Genomic DNA, 16799 nt, shown 5'->3' with positions numbered 1-16799 from the left:
GCTCTTGGGGCTACCATGTTCACTGGCGCCCGCCCCCACAGGTTCTGGGACGTGTCAGCTCCTGCGACTATCGGGGTCACCTCAGGGACTACAAGGCATGGTACCGGGGTGGCACCATCCTCAGCCAGCAGGACGGCTTTCACAGAATCAAGATTCCCAATACTCACAGCTACTTGGACGAACTGAAACCTCTGCGGTACCGTCGAGGCTGGTCACAACCTGACATAAAGAGTCAGCAGTTCGACTAGCGTGATAGACACGGTTCCAGGGGCAACCATAGGAGGGTTGAGGTCCCCCTCCAAGACACACTTGAGGGGCTCGATCTCTGGGCTCACGGTCCAGCTAGTAGTGGCCGTGGCCACTACCTCAGGAGTGCATTCACTCATGCTGGCTTCGTGCCACTCCAAATCCTCGCACATGTCCCTCTGGGACCTGCCTCGCGTCGGCAGCCCATAGTGCGCACACCGGGCAACCACAATCTTCCTATCCCAGAGACAGTAACCGTGCTCTAAGTACCCCGTCTTCACGCTCTGGCACTAAACTAAGTGACAAGAACCAGTGGGATTCCTGATTTTGTAAAAACGTGTTTTCCGACACTACTTGTTTTGAGAGCTTGCAATCTCCAAGCTCACTTTGTCCTATAATTCCCTGCGGGAAGCTATAGTGCAAAGCCCTCTGATCCCACACACTGCCACCAGGAAAAAATCCTGTCACGGTAGACCAGGACTTTTAACACCATTTATATTTAAGGGGTCAGTGACAGGGCAAAACACAGCAATTGAAATAAAATGAGTTTTATTTTGGATAAATCCTCGGAAACACACGAATACAAAAATATACACACAGGGGTCTGGGGAATGAGATCTACCTTTCCTAGGTGCAATGACCCACTTCAAATGGGTTTCCCCTGTCAGCTTCTCTGCTCCAGGATATGAAAGTGCTGCACACAGCAGCCTCTCTGAAATGTATCTCCACACGCCTTCCCAGTGTGGACTTCTGAGGGAATCTCCACACTCCCTCTAAAGGTAACTCAGATGGTCCTCCCCCTCTGAGGGATAACCTAATGCATTGTCCAGCAGCACCCCTTATATACCCCTTGGTGGCTATTGGACAAAGGCAGCCAGCCAAGAGAAACCGTGCCTGGGGCTCAGACCTGATAATTGATTAATTTAACTAATCCCCTACCTTTGTTCTGATCTATTTCTATGGAGAGCTTCAACTGAGTGAATGACTTAGTCTTTCTCCCTAGAAATAACAATAACAGTGGAATATCTAATTTACTTTCTTGTATGGTAATTCCGTCACCACACAATACCAACTACTGTATCTAATCTGGGAGGAACTGCTAACACATGTATAAATGCAGACATAAGATAATTATGTAAAAGACTGGACTTAGCATTACACACAGCTAGCCCAAATCCCATCAAAGAACAATGTTGATTGAGGAAAGGATTGTTACAGGGAAGACAGAATACATGCTTTGAAATGCATTCTTACAGACATGGTGCATTATACACTCCCTATTCTCCCTCTGATATTAAATTACATTTGGCTGAAATAAGCCTTACATAGCTGGCCAAGTTACATGGATTTAGGGGTAAATAGCTGAGATTTCTCCCCACTAGGTCAGCCAGAGCCACCCCTACCGTCACAGAGGTTATTGGGGGGGGCGGAGGGGAGAGAAGGAGAGTGACCGGAGGGAGAGGTTATTGGGTTGAGGGGGGGGGGGGAGAGGTTATTGGTTGGGGGGAGGCCTGAGGTGGGGGGGGGAGAGCTGACCTGGGGGAGAGGGCCGAGCAGGGGGGGGAGAGCTGATGTGGGGGGGGGGAGAGGTTATTGGGGGGGGGGTGAGGGGAGAGGTTAGTGGATGGGGGGGGGGGGGAGAACGGGTGGGGTGTAGGTTATTGGGTGGGGTGGGGGAGATTCCGGAGGAAGACGTGGGGGGGTAGGTTATTGGGTGGGGTGGGGGAGATTCCGGAGGAAGATGTGGGGGAGTAGGTTGTGGGGTGGGGGAGATTCCGGAGGAAGAGGTGGGGGGGGGGGTAGGTTATTGGGTGGGGGGGGGGTAGGTTATTGGGTGGGGTGGGGGAGATTCCGGAGGAAGAGGTGGGGGAGTAGGTTGTGGGGTGGGGGAGATTCCGGAGGAAGAGGTGGGGGGGGTAGGTTATTGGGTGGGGTGGGGAGATTCCGGAGGAAGAGGTGGGGGGGTAGGTTATTGGGTGGGGTGTGGGAGATTCCGGAGGAAGAGGTGGGGGGGTAGGTTATTGGGTGGGGTGTGGGAGATTCCGGAGGAAGTGGTGGGGGGGTAGGTTATTGGGTGGGGTGGGGGAGATTCCGGAGGAAGAGGTGGGGGGGTAGGTTATTGGGTGGGGGAGATTCCGGAGGAAGAGGTGGGGGGGTAGGTTATTGGGTGGGGTGTGGGAGAATCCGGAGGAAGAGGTGGTGGGGTGGGGGAGATTCCGGAGGAAGAGGTGGGGGGGTAGGTTATTGGGTGGGGTGTGGGAGATTCCGGAGGAAGAGGTGGGGGGGTAGGTTATTGGGTGGGGTGGGGAGATTCCGGAGGAAGAGGTTGGGGGGTAGGTTATTGGGTGGGGTGTGGGAGATTCCGGAGGAAGAGGTGGGGGGGTAGGTTATTGGGTGGGGTGGGGGAGATTCCGGAGGAAGAGGTTGGGGGGTAGGTTATTGGGTGGGGTGTGGGAGATTCCAGAGGAAGAGGTGGGGGGGTAGGTTATTGGGTGGGGTGGGGGAGATTCCGGAGGAAGAGGTGGGGGGGTAGGTTATTGGGTGGGGTGTGGGAGATTCCAGAGGAAGAGGTGGGGGGGTAGGTTATTGGGTGGGGTGTGGGAGATTCCGGAGGAAGAGGTGGGGGGGTAGGTTATTGGGTGGGGTGGGGGAGATTCCGGAGGTGTAATATGCAAGGAGTATTGGTAATTAGACTCTTCACGAGTTGGGTGACCTTCAAGTGCGTATTCTAATCTTGTTCCTTGTCTCCTAGCCGCCATCGGTTTCTCCCGGCCGCGCCTCGCCACATTCTGGTACTACGCCCGTGTGGAACTCGCCCCGCCAACTCCCGCGGAGATCCCAAAAGCCATCGAGAGCATGAAGGGGCTAGTGAAATCCTTCAAGAGCGGCCGCCTTGCCCAGCTCTCTGTCCGGGTGAGGACTTGACGGGGTCCCATAGTGTGGTGAAAGGGGGCGCAGGTTATCCGAGGATTTAGTGAGGCTGGAGCCTCGCTGATGCACACAGTATGTGTCATGCTTTGGCTGGGGTAGCCTAATGATGGGGGTGTTGGGGTAGCCTAATGATGGGGGTGTTGGGGTAGCCTAATGATGGGGGTGTTGGGGTAGCCTAATGATGGGGGTGTTGGGGTAGCCTAATGATGGGGGTGTTGGGGTAGCCTAATGATGGGGGTGTTGGGGTAGCTGTGTGTAATGATGGGGGGGGGGGGTAGCTGTGTGTAATGATGGGGGTGGAGGGGTGGGGTAGCTGTGTGTAATGATGGGGGTGTTGGGGTAGCTGTGTGTAATGATGGGGGTGTTGGGGTAGCTGTGTGTAATGATGGGGTTTTTGGGGTGTTGGGGTAGCTGTGTGTAATGATGGGGGTGTTGGGGTAGCTGTGTGTAATGATGGGGGTGTTGGGGTAGCTGTGTGTAATGATGGGGATGGGGGTAGCTTGGTGTAATGATGGGGTTGTTGGGGTAGCTGTGTGTAATGATGGGGGTGTTGGGGTGAGGGTAGCTGTGTGTAATGATGGGGGTGTTGGGGTAGCTGTGTGTAATGATGGGGGTGTTGGGGTGAGGGTAGCTGGGTGTTATGATGGGGGTGTTGGGGTAGCTGTGTGTAATGATGGGGGTTTTGGGGTGGGGGTAGCTGTGTGTAATGTGTGTGTAATGTGTGTGTAATGATGGGGGTGTTGGGGTAGCTGTGTGTAATGATGGGGGTTTTGGGGTGGGGGTAGCTGTGTGTAATGATGGGGGTGTTGGGGTAGCTGTGTGTAATGATGGGGGTGTTGGGGTAGCTGTGTGTAATGATGGGGGTGTTGGGGTGGGGGTGTGTAATGATGGGGGGGTGTAATGATGGGGGTGTTGGGGTAGCTGTGTGTAATGATGGGGGTGTTGGGGGTGTGTAATGATGGGGGTGTTGGTGTATCTGTGTGTAATGATGGGGGTGTTGGGATAGCTGTGTGTAATGATGGGGGTGTTGGGGTAGCTGTGTGTAATGATGGGGGTGTTGGGGTAGCTGTGTGTAATGATGGGGGTGTTGGTGTAGCTGTGTGTAATGATGGGGGTGTTGGGGTAGCTGTGTGTAATGATGGGGGTGTTGGGGTAGCTGTGTGTAATGATGGGGGTGTTGGGGTAGCTGTGTGTAATGATGGGGGTGTTGGGGTGGGGTTAGCTGTGTGTAATGATGGGTGTGTTGGGGTAGCTGTGTGTAATGATGGGGGTGTTGGGGTAGCTGTGTGTAATAATGGGAGTGTTGGGGTGGGGGTAGCTGTGTGTAATGATGGGGGTGTTGGGGCAGCTGTGTGTAATAATGGGGGTGTTGGGGCAGCTGTGTGTAATGATGGGGGTGTTGGGGTAGCTGTGTGTAATGATGGGGGTGTTGGGGTAGCTGTGTGTAATGATGGGGGTGTTGGGGTAGCTGTGTGTAATGATGGGGGTGTTGGGGTAGCTGTGTGTAATGATGGGGGTGTTGGGGTGGGGGTAGCTGTGTGTAATGATGGGGGTGTTGGGGTGGGGGTAGCTGTGTGTAATGATGGGGGTGTTGGGGTAGCTGTGTGTAATGATGGGGGTGTTGGGGTAGCTGTGTGTAATGTGATGGGGGTGTTGGGGTAGCTGTGTGTAATGATGGGGGTGTTGGTGGGGGTAGCTGTGTGTAATGATGGGGGTGTTGGGGTAGCTGTGTGTAATGATGGGGGTGTTGGGGTAGCTGTGTGTAATGATGGGGGTGTTGGGGTGGGGGTAGCTGTGTGTAATGTGTGTGTAATGATGGGGGTGTTGGGGTAGCTGTGTGTAATGATGGGGGTGTTGGGGTAGCTGTGTGTAATGATGGGGGTGTTGGGGTGGGGGTGTGTAATGATGGGGGTGTTGGGGTAGCTGTGTGTAATGATGGGGGTGTGTAATGATGGGGGTGTTGGGGTAGCTGTGTGTAATGATGGGGGTGGGGGTGTGTAATGATGGGGTGTTGGGGTAGCTGTGTGTAATGATGGGGGTGTTGGGGTAGCTGTGTGTAATGATGGGGGTGTTGGGGTAGCTGTGTGTAATGATGGGGGTGTTGGTGTAGCTGTGTGTAATGATGGGGGTGTTGGGGTAGCTGTGTGTAATGATGGGGGTGTTGGGGTGGGGGTAGCTGTGTGTAATGATGGGGGTGTTGGGGTAGCTGTGTGTAATGATGGGGGTGTTGGGGTAACTGTGTGTAATGATGGGGTGTTGGGTTAGCTGTGTGTAATGATGGGGGTGTTGGGGTAGCTGTGTGTAATGATGGGGGTGTTGGGGTAGCTGTGTGTAATGGGGGTGGGGGTAGCTGGGTGTAATGATGGGGGTGTTGGGGTAACTGTGTGTAATGATGGGGGTGTTGGGGTAGCTGTGTGTAATGATTGGGGTGTTGGGGTAGCTGTGTGTAATGATGGGGGTGTTGGGGTAGCTGTGTATAATGATGGGGGTGGGGGTAGCTGTGTGTAATGATGGGGGTGTTGGGGCAGCTGTGTGTAATGATGGGGGTGTTGGGGTAGCTGTGTGTAATGGGGGTGGGGGTAGCTGGTTGTAATGATGGGGGTGTTGGGGTAGCTGGGTGTAATGATGGGGGTGTTGGGGTAGCTGTGTGTAATGATGGGGGTGTTGGGGTAGCTGTGTGTAATGATGGGGGTGTTGGGGTGGGGGTAGCTGTGTGTAATGATGGGGGTGTTGGGGTAGCTGTGTGTAATGATGGTGGTGTTGGGGTAACTGTGTGTAATGATGGGGGTGTTGGGGTAGCTGTGTGTAATGATGGGGGTGTTGGGGTAGCTGTGTGTAATGATGGGGGTGTTGGGGTAGCTGTGTGTAATGATGGGGGTGTTGGGGTGGGGGTAGCTGTGTAATGATGGGGTGTTGGGGTGGGGGTAGCTGTGTGTAATGATGGGGGTGTTGGGCAGCTGTGTATAATGATGGGGGTGTTGGGGTGGGGGTAGCTGTGTGTAATGATGGGGGTGTTGTGGTAGCTGTGTGTAATGATGGGGGTGTTGGTGTAGCTGTGTGTAATGATGGGGGTGTTGGGGTAGCTGTGTGTAATGATGGGGGTGTTGGGGTAGCTGGGTGTAATGATGGGGGTGTTGGGGTAGCTGTGTGTAATGATGGGGGTGTTGGGGTGGGGGTAGCTGTGTGTAATGATGGGGGTGTTGGGGTAGCTGTGTGTAATGATGGGGGTGTTGGGGTAGCTGTGTGTAATGATGGGGGTGTTGGGGTAGCTGTGTGTAATGATGGGGGTGGGGGTAGCTGTGTGTAATGATGGGGGTGTTGGGGTGGGGGTAGCTGTGTGTAATGATGGGGGTGTTGGGGTAGCTGTGTGTAATGATGGGGGGTGTTGGGGTAGCTGTGTGTAATGATGGGGGTGTTGGGGTAGCTGTGTGTAATGATGGGGGTGTTGGGGTAGCTGTGTGTAATGATGGGGGTGTTGGGGTAGCTGTGTGTAATGATGGGGGTGTTGGGGTAGCTGTGTGTAATGATGGGGGTGTTGGGGTAGCTGTGTGTAATGATGGGGGTGTTGGGGTAGCTGTGTGTAATGATGGGGGTGTTGGGGTAGCTGTGTGTAATGATGGGGGTGTTGGGGTAGCTGTGTTTAATGATGGGGGTGTTGGGGTAGCTGTGTGTAATGATGGGGGTGTTGGGGTGGCTGTGTGTAATGATGGGGGTGTTGGGGTAGCTGTGTGTAATGATGGGGGTGTTGGGGTAGCTGTGTGTAATGATGGGGGTGTTGGGGTGGGTCAGCTGTGTGTAATGATGGGGGTGTTGGGGTAGCTGTGTGTAATGATGGGGGTGTTGGGATAGCTGTGTGTAATGATGGGGATGTTGGGGTAGCTGTGTGTAATGATGGGGGTGTTGGGGTAGCTGTGTGTAATGATGGGGGTGTTGGGGTGAGGGTAGCTGGGTGTAATGATGGGGGTGTTGGGGTAGCTGTGTGTAATGATGGGGGTGTTGGGGTGGGGGTAGCTGTGTGTAATGATGGGGGTGTTGGGGTAGCTGTGTGTAATGATGGGGGTGTTGGGGTAGCTGTGTGTAATGATGGGGGTGTTGGGGTGAGGGTAGCTGTGTGTAATGATGGGGGTGTTGGGGTAGCTGTGTGTAATGATGGGGTTGTTGGGGTAGCTGTGTGTAATGATGGGGGTGTTGGGGTGGGGCAGCTGTGTGTAATGATGGGGGTGTTGGGGTGGGGCAGCTGTGTGTAATGATGGGGGGTGTTGGGGTAGCTGTGTGTAATGATGGGGGTGTTGGGGTAGCTGTGTGTAATGATGGGGGTGGGGTAGCTGTGTGTAATGATGGGGGTGTTGGGGTAGCTGTGTGTAATGATGGGGGTGTTGGGGTGGGGCAGCTGTGTGTAATGATGGGGGTGTTGGGGTGGGGCAGCTGTGTGTAATGATGGGGGGTGTTGGGGTAGCTGTGTGTAATGATGGGGGTGTTGGGGTGGGGTAGCTGGGTGTAATGATGGGGGTGTTGGGGTAGCTGTGTGTAATGATGGGGGTGTTGGGGTAGCTGTGTGTAATGATGGGGGTGTTGGGGTGGCTGTGTGTAATGATGGGGGTGTTGGGGTAGCTGTGTGTAATGATGGGGGGTGTTGGGGTAGCTGGGTGTAATGATGGGGGTGTTGGGGTAGCTGTGTGTAATGATGGGGGTGTTGGGGTGGGGGTAGCTGGGTGTAATGATGGGGGTGTTGGGGTGGGGGTAGCTGGGTGTAATGATGGGGGTGCTGCAGTATCTCTGACTCCCTTCTTTTCTGCCTTCCGCAGGAAGCCTTGAGGAATAGTCTTGTTGCTACGGAGGTCCTCATGTGGTTTTACATCGGGGAGTGCATTGGTAAAGGTGGCCTGGTGGGCTACAACGTCTGAGACGCCCCCTTTTCCCCCACGCATAACAATCCTGTGTGCTGATGCCTCTATTCCCTACTTTATGGACTCAATAAATGGGCAAGCGAGGGGTGACCCTCTGCTCCCCCTCTGCAAAACGCCAACCTCTGTCTTTTATTAACACGGAATTGCGTTACCGCCTTGCGCTGAACAACACGTGGCGAAGCCTTTTGAAAGATCACATTTTCCCCACTATCTTCATCGTGCTCTGCAGGGGGAAGTCCAGTGAATTAACCCCTGGAATGACCGTCCCCTGAAGGACGCAGCATGTCCGTAAATAAAGCCCCATACAATATAAACTTCATTAGTACACAATATGAGGGTCAGTGGGAATATAACTATGGTGTGCAGTATATTGATAACATACACGGTGATTACAGAGGAAATATACAGCAGTTTATATGGTCTGTACAGATCAGAAATATAAAATACCCTTTTATAAAAACCTTGTGAAACATTAATGGTCCCTTATTTTTGTTTGGATTTTAACATATAAATAAGATACGTCTGTAATTATGGCAGGTTAATTACGCATCGTACTAAAGAAAACTTCTATTTGCCTTTGACTGTCAAACAGTCTGATCACCGAAAGATCTTCAATACAGAAAGTAAAATCTGCCCAAAGCTTCTCATTTACCACAAAAACATTGCAAGTATTATTTAAATGTACTTGCCTCACTTTTAAACAAAAAGTGCCAGTCTGCGCCTTTTAATTTGTTATTAACGTGTCGCTGGTCCTAGGAACCCCTGTCCTGTTTTAAGCGACTTGTAAAATCTAACATGGGCTGAGAAAGCAGAGAGCCAGCAACCTCACATAAGGACATTTGTTCTCTGCTTGGCCTTGCATTTGGCTGTGAATCGAATGTCAAAACAGACGTAAGATCACCGTAAAGGGACAAACACTTAAAAAAAAAAAAAAAAAAAAATGACAATGTAATCGTTGTGTGACACACACACACACACACACACACACACACACACACACACATGTCACATCGGAGAGTGGGTGTGAGTGGGTAAGGAACAGACCAAAACAGCAGCGCAGCCAAGGGAGCCCGGGTCAAAATTGTAATAAAAATGTTTTTATTGAGACATCACCAAAAAGCAGGTACACTGACCCTCCTACGCGCTTTGCACCTTGTGGGTGATTTATCAAGGAGTATAGAGGTATCCCCAATAATCCATTTTATAAAGTTTAACATTTGCGCCCGAAAACGTCATGACTTGACATGCGCTTGCACGCACCCCCCCCCCCGTATCGGACGGCACATAAACTGCTGCTGCAATACCATGGCAACAAAATAGCAACACAGGATGCATCAGACAAGCATACGGCTCATCAGAACACCGTGGCAGCGATGCTCGGTTATCCCCTAGAGTTGGTGTCAGAGTTTAAACACTTTCTATAAGAGTTTTGCATTGTCCACCAAACATGCACCATACCATTCGGCCACAAGTGGCCAGGCCGAAAGGTTTGTTCAAACCTTCAAGAACTCGTTAAAAGCCATAAAAGACCACAAATTCACGACTGACAGACAATTTAGAGACCTTTTTACTGGCTAACAGAACAAGACACCATGCAACTACAGTGGTCTCGCCTGCTCAACTCCTGCTCGGACGTCAGCCACCATCCAAGCTTGATCTTCTCAAACCGTGCACGGTGGAAGAGACTGTTCCGTGCACAAAGTCACATGCAACAGGGCTCTAACTCCAAATCCTTTGTCCTAGGGGAGGCGGTATGGATGTATGGTATGGCACCACTCACAGATGGAAGGCCGCTACAGTCACAAGAATTTTGTAACTAAAAATGTTTGTAGTGACCACGGAAGATGGCCTTTCCACCAGACGCCCCACGGATTAAATCAGATCCGGGCCTACAGCGAACAGTTCCTCAGAATAGGCCAACAGACCCAGCCAGACAGATATTTGGAGTGGCGTGTGGTATGACCCAGAATACCATGTACCAGAGAACTTGGCAGTGGAGCAACCGGCCCCTAGGCAAGAGGAGCCAGTACAGGAGTACAGGATGAGCATCGGGAGGATGACCCCAGAGAGGAAGTAGCAGCACGACCGTCCCGAGAGCGGCGACCTCCTGAGCGACTGCAAATGGAAGAGCAGATCCGTTGTTTCAGCAAACCACATCGGAAGACGAGGTCCGATGGAAAGAGCGTGCGACCACGAGAAGAGTTTCAGAGACCTATTCGGGGGAGATTAACTTGGAACTCTATATAGTTGGGTTGTGTAGATAGTTAGATACTGTTGTTGTTGGTTGTTTTTGTTTATGTTCTATGTGACGTGTTTATGAGAAGAGGAGGAGATGAGGTGTATTGGGTACTTCCTGGTCAGTTATGTGATGCTGTGATGTCACCACTCTGACCTCTGACCCAGGAAGCAGAGTGAGACACACGCAGAGTAACAGGGTTTAGGCTAAGGACCCGCTGCGGTCGGTGGCGCGCGCGGCTGCGGGCCACCAGCTCCTTTCCTCCAGTCTGGATGTCCCCGCTGGCTCCTTCCGCCGTGGCTGACTGCGTGCTGTGACGCGTCAGCCGGCCGATGCTGCAAGCTTCTGGTGATCAGAAGCGCTGACGCGTCACGTGGTGCACGAGTCAGCCAATGAGGAGGGAGGAGGGGAGCTTACGGGAGGGAGGTGGCTTACGGGAGGGAAGTGTGCCTGTGTGTGCAATCTATCCCTCTCCTCCCGGACCCACAACCCCCCCCCCTCCTGTGGACCCACTACCTCTGCGTCTTCACCCTTAACCTCCTTCACCCCTCCCCTGGTTCAATGGCCGCGCCCCCCCCTACACGTTTTGGCCATGCCACGCCCCCCCTCCCCACCCCCCGCGCCGAAAAAAGTCAGCTGCAGACCGCAGATCGCAAGCAAGCAACGACCGGCAAGCAAGGCGGCCGTGCGGACGCGTGCAGCGGGTCCTCAGCCTTAGGCAGACACACAGTAGTCTGAGGTAACCAGGAAAATGACTACCTGTCAGCGGCAATAAAGAAGGATCGCTCAGTACCTACAAGGTAGTGTGTTATTGTGAAGCAGAAACACTTCGACATAACAGGGACAAACCGCAACATTTATTTTTTGCCTTTGGATTTCTCTTACCTGTGGCTGGTCACGACTTCAACAGAAACTCGAGGAGTGGGAAAGGACTGAAGGAATACAAACTTAAGAGAATGTGAGTACTACGTTTTGTTGAAGATTGTTACCTGAATAGACCTCCCCAATGAGGTTATAGAGGTGTGGGATATCTTCACCCACTGTGACCTTCAGGGGGTGCTTTTAGTTATTGAGAGAAGTACAAGACTTCTCACTAGTTTGAACCTTTACTCTACTTAAGAGTCCTCTCTTTATGTATTTTTTTGTTTAAATTTTTTTATTAGGGTCAAGGATAGACAATTTTCACATAATACACTGAAGCATACAGGAGCACCTCTATACATGGAGTTACTTTAAACATTCCAAATGTACATAAGACATTGAGTATCCATCCAAAGCTCCCCCATTTTGTAGGGGCAACAGTTCAAGGTCTCTTACTTTGTAGGTGGGTATTTGATCAATCTGTAATCCCCTTTCCCCCCCCCCCCCCCCTTCATTTGACCAGTAAGAAAGTGGGGAGATGAAGGGAACAGACAGCGAGTCCAATAGGAGGACGAGAAGAGGAGAAAAGAGAAGAAAGAGAGAGGGAGGTGGAAGGGAGGGGAGACACTAGGAGTGGGGATGGGGTGGGGGATGAACCGAGGCAGAAGGACTTGAACACATCAAGATTTTCCTCTTTATGTATTTTTGAAATTAGTATCTAAGTTTTTGTCTGGAACTACATGAGTAAGCCATTATCTCCCTTTGACTAACTGTTCTCAGGAAGACCTGATAAAGTCCTATATTGAGTTATATGGGATTCGACTCCATAGAAGAGATTGCTAAAATTGTGCAGAGTTTGGATTAACGAGTTTTAGGCACTGGTGCAAAAGGACCGAAATGTGCCCCCTGGGGCTCCTGGTGAGATTTAGGGGTGCAGGAATGGACTGGGTACACGGGGAAATCAAAATAGAGTGGGCAATCAAGGATTTTACTGGCTTGTCATCCAGAAGGCCTCAGACTGACCGCACTGGCTCATCTACCAGAAGGTCCTGGACAGACCAGACTGACTCATATCCCAGAAGGTCCCGGACCAGACTGACTCTTCTCCCAAGAGTCCTCGGACCGGACTGGCTTGTCACCCAGAAGGCCTCAGACAGACCACACTGGCTCGTCTCCCAGAAGGTCTCGGACGGCCCAGACTGACTCGTCTCCCAGGAGGTCCTGGACAGACGAGACTGACTCGTATCCCAGAAGGTCCCGGACCAGACTGCCTCTTCTCCCAGAAGGCCCCAGACGGACCAGACTGGCTCATCTCCCAGAAGGCCCTGGATGGACCAGACTGGCTCGTCTCCAAGAAGGCCCTGGACGGACCAGACTGGCTCATCTCCCAGAAGGCCCCAGACCAGACTGGCTTGTCTCCAAGAAGGCCATGGACACCAGACTGGCTCGTCTCCCAGAAGGCCCCGGACATCGGACTGGCTCGTCTCCCAGAAGGCCCCGGGCCAGAATTGCTCATCTCCCAGAATGCACCAGACCGGACTAACTCATCTTCCAGAAGGCCCTGGACCAGACTGACTCGTCTCCCAGAAAGCCTAGGACTAACCAGACTGGCTCGTCTCCCAGAAGGTTCCGGATAGACCAGACTGGCTCGTCTCCCAGAAGGCCTCAGACAGAACAGACTGGCTCATCTACCGGACGGACCAGACTGACTCATCTCCCAGAAGGTACCAGACTGGCTCGTCTCCCAGAAGGCCCTGGACCAGACTGGCTTGTAACCCAGAAGGCCTCGGACGGTCTAGACTGGCTTGTCTCCCAGAAGGCCCCAGACCAGACTGGCTTGTCTCCCAGAAGGCCCTGTACACCGGACTGGCTCGTCTCACAGAAGGCCCCGGACACCGGACTGGCTTGTCTCCCAGAAGGCCCCGGGCCAGAATGGCTCATCTCCCAGAAGGCGTCAGACAGAACAGACTGGCTCATCTACTGGACGGACCGGACTGACTCGTCTCCCAGAAGGCCCCGGACTGACCAGATTGACTAACCTCCCAGAAGGCCCAGAACGGACCGGATTGACTTCTCCCCCAGAAGGCCCCAGCGACTCAGGATTTTCAGTGGACATGGGAGACTGTTTCAAAAAAAAAGTGGAGGGGGACCCATATCACCAATCCGTATAACTCCTCCTATTACCCCATATAACCTCTCCCTATAACTCCTCCTATTAACTGTCCCTCTGCTGTCCTCACATATTTTGCCCACTAGTGGGCTCTCTCTGCAAGGTTATTACCATTATACGTACTGTCCTTTCATCTGAGAACCACCAGTGTCACCGTGCGGGGGGAGGGACAGACATAGCTCCCTTCTGTCTGTCACCCTGCGGGGGGAGGGACAGACTCATAGCTCCCTTCTGTCTGTGTCACCCTGTGGGGGAGGGACAGACATAGCTCCCTTCTGTCTGTCACCCTGCGGGGGGAGGGACAGACTCATAGCTCCCTTCTGTCTGTGTCACTGTCTCACCCATGTTCCCGGGCCCCTCTTCCCTCCCCCTGTGTATATTATCTCCCTTATCCTGTGTCAGACCCCGGATTATATCCGTATCCAGGTTCCCGGGCCCCTCTCCCTGTGTATTATATCCCTTATCCTGTGTCAGACCCCGCGGTATACCTGTACCCAGGTTCCCGGGCCCCTCTCCCTTCCCCCTGTGTATATTCTATCCCTTATATTGTCAGACCCTGGGTTATAACCGTACCCAGGTTCCCGGGCCCCTTTCCCTTCCCCATGTGTATATTATATCCCTTGTGTAACCCTGTTTCTCTCCCTCCCCCTCCCCCTCCCCAATCTCACATAGGGTCTCCTAGGGGAAATACTACTCTGGTTACATCTGTCGGTGTCCCGCATGATGGTAAAGGGGAATAACAGGACAGGCTTCTGGGGTCTTGCCCAAATTCTACTCACAGGTGCAGCGCTTCCATCTTGTGCAGCCCCCAGCTGTATGGGGTGAAGTCTCTGCAAAAGAACACGTCCCCCTCCTCCCAATATACTTCAGTCTCAGACAGGAGGTATTTTATAAAAGGTCAGGATGCTTTATTTATTTTTTATAACTTACATTTGTATTGAGTTTTACATATATAGTACATAACGTTCTATAGTCAGAGTTCTTACTCTAAGGTCAACCATATTATTCCAACAAGTAATAGGAACCAAATAACATCGGGAAGGGAGGAGGGGTGGGGGAGGTGGAAAGTGTCCGGATGGTCTTGTTTTACGTTTCTCCATCCGCTGCCTCTCCTCATCTTTCCACCTCGACTGACTCCTGTGCGGTCCCTTAGACACCCCCAATCTTGGAATCCCACTCCACTAGTCAAAGGAGAACACATTTGCAACTATCAAAGCAACACCGTGGTGGCATTCACTCCCGGGATGTCCGCCTGGGCCAGCCACGGCAACCAGACTTTATGGAGTTTTTTTTTACCAGTGTCATTAACAAGACTCGTAAGCTTCTCCATCTGGCACACCCACCAAATTCTGTTTCTAATCTTGGCCACTGTTGGAATCTCAGTCTGTTTCCACAATGCTGCAATCTCGCACCTCATTGCCGTCGCAAAATATGCGATTAACTTGAGAGTATATCTGGGCATACCCTGGATTGGTCTGTTCAACAGAAACAACCATGGGTCCAGTGTAATACTGAGGCTCAAGATTTTCTGCAGCCAATCTCTAATTTGTTCCCATAAGGGTTGAAGACGAGGACAAGACCACAGCATGTGCAACAAGTCCGCCGGCTCTCCACACCGTTTGGGGCACAATGGGGAGTAAACTGGGACAAATTTAGATAACTTAAGTGGGGTGAGATACCACCTCATCAGGACCTTATATGCGTTCTCCTTCAATGTCGTGCAGATTGAACTCTTTGCTGTTGCCATATATATTTTACCCCACTCGTCTTCCTCTAACTCAGGCCTGCACAACACGCGGCCCACGGGCACTCACTGTGCGGCCCGCGGCGGCTTTCCCCCCTCCTCCTCCCGAGTCCGCTCTCCCTCCCCCGAGTCCGCTCTCCCTCCTCCCGCGAGCCGAGCCCGCTCTCCCCCTCCTCCCCCTCCGCCCCCCCTGCCCGCTCTCAAGACTGCACGCTCTTGCAGTGCGGCACTTCCGGTGCCCGCTGCTTGCGAGCGCACGCAGTCCCGTCGTGATCTGAGGTGAGGAGGTGCAGGGGCTGATGTGAGGTGAGGAGGTGCAGGGGGGGTGTGAGGTGCAGGGGGGGGATATATGCAGGGGGGTGAGGTGAGGTGCATTGAGGTGAGGTGCATGGGAGTGATGTGAGGTGCAGGGGGGAGGTGTAGGGGAGTGAGGTGAGGGGGAGGTGATGTGCAGGGGAGTCATTGGAGGTGCAGGGGGGGGTCATTGGAGGTGCAGGGGGGGGGTCATTGGAGGTGCAGGGGGGGTCATTGAAGGTGCAGGGGGGGTCATTGGAGGTGCAGGGGGGTCATTGGAGGTGGAGGGGGGGGTCATTGGAGGTGCAGGGTGGTCATTGGAGGTGCAGGGGGGGTCATTGGAGGTGCAGGGGGGGTTATTGGAGGTGCAAGGGGGGAGAGTGATGTGAGGTGCAGGGGGGAGAAGGATGTGAGGTGAAGGGGGGGTGGGATGTGTGTGGTGTGCAGTGGGGTATTGTGTGTTTGATGTGGAGGGGGAGTATTATGTGTGTGGGTGAGGGGGAGAGATGGGGGTATGAGAGATAGATGGGGAGTATTGCAAAGGTTGATAGTAAGGGGTTCTGGGGGAGATATGAGGATGATGATGAGGGGTGCTGGGGGAGATATGAGGATGATGATGATGAGAGGTGCTGGAGGAGAGATGATGATGATTTTACCCGTGCAGCCCAAATTTTTTTTCCTTGGAGCAGTTCGGCCCTTCTCGCTTTACGAGTTGTGCAGGCCTGCTCTAACTCTTCTCCTAGGTCTATCTACCACCTGGCTATATACTGGGGTTTCTGTGAGCTCTCTTCCCTTTTACAGACCACTTCTATGTCTATGTGAGAGGTCAGTGCCCTAGTATTTGTTTCTGAAATGCAGATTTTCTCAAAGTTTGTCAGTGGTGGACGTGGAGAGATTTTATTATAATATGGCCAAATCTGAAGATATCTAAAAAAAAATCCGAATTAGGGATGATTTTGTCCGATTTAATTTGCTCAAAAGATTTAATTCCACTCCTACCCTCCAGATTCCAGAGTCTGTTATACCCCTTTTTGTGCCCAAATTTTGAAATCCCTCCTATTCAGACCAGGAGCAAAGTCAGTGTTATTAAGTAAGGGGCCATCAATGTATTTTTTGAGGTCCGGGAGCAACTACATTTTGAGGCCTCCCAAACAGCCAACGAGTTGGTCATTGAGGAAAGCGGCTCTCGCATGGATTTAAGCATCCTTTTAGGGGACCAGATCAAATTCTGTATTTCTAGCGGTTCGCACATCTCACCCTCCAGAGCTACCCACCTTTTAGCTGTGGGGTCCGTGTGCCACTGTGAAATTTGGCATAATTGGGCCGCCTGAAAGTATGACAACAAGCAAAGTACCGCCAACCCTCCTTTCAGAATTGGCCTCTTAAGTAATCTGTTTCTTACTCTTTGGG

General features: G+C 52.5%; 1 protein-coding gene across 1 annotated transcript; it reads left to right on the top strand.

Annotated features, from left to right (window-relative positions):
• Positions 1–2961: 2961 nt before the first annotated feature.
• Positions 2962–8197, top strand: ATP5MG (ATP synthase membrane subunit g; the record flags this gene model as incomplete). Its single annotated transcript, XM_075606600.1, has 2 exons — positions 2962–3159; positions 7983–8197. Coding segments are annotated over 2 exons (297 nt in total), but the record flags the coding sequence as incomplete, so codon positions are not given.
• Positions 8198–16799: the final 8602 nt, after the last annotated feature.

Source organism: Ascaphus truei, chromosome 6 (genome assembly GCF_040206685.1).
Source record: "Ascaphus truei isolate aAscTru1 chromosome 6, aAscTru1.hap1, whole genome shotgun sequence".
NCBI classification, from domain to species: Eukaryota; Metazoa; Chordata; class Amphibia; order Anura; family Ascaphidae; genus Ascaphus; species Ascaphus truei.
The sequence above is the reverse complement of the archived record's forward strand: the minus strand, read 5'-3'. Positions and strand labels throughout refer to the sequence as shown.